The sequence below is a fragment of the Corapipo altera genome, unplaced genomic scaffold, assembly GCF_003945725.1.
Source record: "Corapipo altera isolate COAL_440 unplaced genomic scaffold, ASM394572v1 77b, whole genome shotgun sequence".
Classification (NCBI taxonomy): Eukaryota; Metazoa; Chordata; class Aves; order Passeriformes; family Pipridae; genus Corapipo; species Corapipo altera.
Window position 1 is genome coordinate 1,239,023 of NW_020884933.1, and position 3,262 is coordinate 1,242,284.

The window sequence follows — 3,262 nt, forward strand, 5'->3', positions numbered from 1 at the left end:
TATTTATGAGTTGCTGGTAAGCAGGAGTGTGGAAGCTTTTCCGTTTTTTCCTTCAAAACAGCCTTCCAGAGCACTTCAGTGCCACGATGCTGCCGAAGGGAAGCTGTGAGCTTCAGGAGATGTCTCCAGAGAGGGGAACAGCTCCTGGGTGCTGAGGAGTTTGCAGCTCTGTGGGAAGGCAACACCTGATTTGCTGCCTGAGCACGGAGGACGTGAAATACTGAAAGAAGTTTGCACCTTGAAGTCACTGGAACGACTGAGCACCAGCCACTGAAGGCAAATCCCACACGGGGTTATCCATGCCTGTGTCTCCTCCTGCAGCTCAGGCCAGGGTGGGAACACCATCATGCCAAACAACAGCCTGGCACTGAGCAGCCTGGACGGCATTTACATCGGCACCGAGTGCTTGGTGGCTTTGTTTGCCACTCTGGGCAACGTCCTGGTGATCTGGGTGGTGAGGCTGAGCTCCGCCTTCCAGAACACCACCCTGTACTTCATCGCCTCCCTGGCGCTGGCCGACATCGCCGTGGGGATCCTGGTGGTGCCCCTGGCCATCGTGGTGAGCCTGGGCATCACCCTGCACTTCTACACCTGCCTCTTCATGTGCTGCCTCATGGTGGTTTTCACCAACGCCTCCATCCTCTCCCTCCTGGCCATCGCCATCGACAGGTACCTGCGAGTGAAGCTGCCGACCAGGTGAGTGCTGCACCTCCACGCTCTCTAAGATGAGTAACAGGATGATGCCACTCCCTTTTCTGCTTTATCTGGACTGCTTTTATTATTTAAAGATGGACAAGAAAGTAGCCTGGCCTTTAATGTTTCTTAAAAATTATTACACCACAAATTATTATGTCACCTGTGGTGTAATAATTAGCGCCATTTTCGTGCCGTCCTAGGCAACTAAAACTCTGCAGGCTGGGTTTTTTTGATTGCCAGGGGAGGATTCAGCAGGCTGAATCAATGTAAAATCCATCTAATAGTTATTATTAGGGTTTCTGAGGCAGGTCTTTAGTGTTTGCTGAAAACACAGAAGTAGTAACAAACACACTAAGGGTAAACTTGGGTCATTTGCTGTTTATATTTGAGTGGAAAAGCACACAAACTAAAAATGCAAAGCATAACCTCAAGCATCAAAGAAATTATCATTTCAAGGGAAAGGGCCTATGAAATTGAAGAGCAAAACAACATTTTAGTCCTTCAAGTGGCATAAAAAGAAATAAAGAGGAAGGTACACCCAAAGAAGGTGAGAAATAAGATAGAACTGCTAATAGCAGCAAAGCAGTATCTTGGCAAGAGAAGCACTAAAATCATAGTGAAACAGTAAATAATATGGATGAAAACATCCAGTTATAAACAGGGGAAGTTAAGCACAATTCTTACTGATGCTGCAATGTAACTGTTACAAATGTAGGGTTGGGTCTTGTCTCAAGATAAGATTTGGTTTCCCCCCAAAAAAAAAACCAAACCGAAAAGCTAATGCTCCATTTTCTGATAATGAAACTTTAGTATCTGAAGGTGTGAGTGCTTGAAACCATCCTTTACTATTTGAAACACTCCCGTTTAACACAGCCTGGGTTTTCTTCCCCCACAGGTACAAAAGAATCACTACAGAGAGAAGAGTTTGGTGGGCACTGGGGCTGTGCTGGTCTCTGTCCCTGCTGGTTGCATTTGTCCCCATGTTTGGCTGGAACAAGTCAAGGGACTCCAACCTCCCCCGGTGCCGATTCATGTCCGTGATGAGCATGGATTACATGGTGTATTTTGGCTTCTTCACGTGGATCCTTGTCCCCCTGCTCATCATGTGTGCCCTGTATGCTGAAATCTTCCACATCATCAGGACAAAGCTGAGTCAAGGCACGACCAGCGTGAGAGGGGCTGGAGCTTTTTATGGGCAGGAGTTCAAGATGGCCAAGTCTCTTGCGCTCGTTCTCTTCCTGTTTGCAATATCCTGGTTGCCTCTGTGCATTATAAACTGCATTTCCTATTTTTACCCTGAGACTCAGATCCCCCAGTTTTGGATGTACTTGGGAATCCTGTTATCCCACGCCAATTCTGCCATGAACCCCATTGTCTACGCCTGCAAGATAAAGAAGTTCAAAAGCACGTACCTTTTGATTTTAAGGACCTATATCCTGTGCAAAAAACCAGACCTGGCTCTTACAGAGCAAACAACAGACCCACCGTCATAAATTAAGACTGTATAGACCAGGCAACTGATAAACCACTTGGCTTTGCTAAGGAATTCATGGGAGAATGAAGCAACATGTAGATCTGAAGGTTACCCTAAAGCTGTATGTGAATATATGTCTTTGTATTATATAAGTTCAAAATACAGAAGGAAGTACTGTCTAGTGTTGAGGGGTTTTTTGGGTTTTTTTTTAACATAAGGTTTTGAAGAGTTGACTGAAAAACAGGCTAAATGTGTTCCTTGCTGTTTGTAATCCAGCAGCTCACAACCTCACTGGCTGTTTTCACACCTTTTGTCTTCTCTGTCCGTTTAGACTAAAACTTGAGTCTGGTCAACTTGTGCTGCAGCCAGGGTTGTCACATTGTCATGAATAATAATAACTATTAGATGGATTTTACGTTGATTCAGCCTGCTGAATCCTCCCCTGACAATCAAAACAAACCAGCCTGCAGAGTTTTGGTTGCCTAGGATGGCACGAAAATGGCACTAATTATTACACCACAGCTGACACAGCCCCTTTTTAAGGAACATGGGTCAAACTGAAAACAGGTCATAAAAGGCCAGGCTACTTTCTTGTCCATCTTTAAATAATAAAAGTAGTCCAGATAAAGCAGAAAAGGGAGTGCATCATCCTGTTACTTATCTTAGAGAGCGTTGGCATCTGCTCCTTTAGCTGAGACCAGACATCTCATTTCTTATCTGATGCAACCCTTGTCCCAGGCCAAAGCTCTGCCTCGTTACACAGTTCAACTTGATAGATAAACAAGCCAAAGGAAGGCACTGCACAAGTACATCAGAATTTGGTACATGATCTCTAATGATCAGTGATGGAAGCGATTGCTTTCAGCAGAAAAACAGGTCCCACCTCACAGGCAGGAAATTTATTCGTGAGAACGATGCACGGGGGACTTTGCTGATGTGTTTCTGGTGAACTGAGGAAAGAGGGAGCAACACTGCACCAAATTCCTGGCAGGCTGCCTGCCAAACTCCAAGGGAACAAGGTACGAGGATCGGGAGGAAGAACAGAGAGGGGACTGAGAGCAGGGGAAGTCATCCTGCCTTCTGAGAACAAGC

The 3,262-nt window shown here is 45.7% G+C and overlaps 1 protein-coding gene across 1 annotated transcript; it reads left to right on the top strand.

Annotated features, from left to right (window-relative positions):
* Positions 1-346: 346 nt before the first annotated feature.
* On the top strand, positions 347-2,332 carry LOC113954909 (adenosine receptor A3-like). The gene is made up of 2 exons (XM_027659822.1): positions 347-696; positions 1,592-2,332. Exons 1-2 carry the CDS (start codon positions 347-349, stop codon positions 2,187-2,189), a joined length of 948 nt encoding a protein of 315 aa, XP_027515623.1. The 3' UTR covers positions 2,190-2,332.
* Positions 2,333-3,262: the final 930 nt, after the last annotated feature.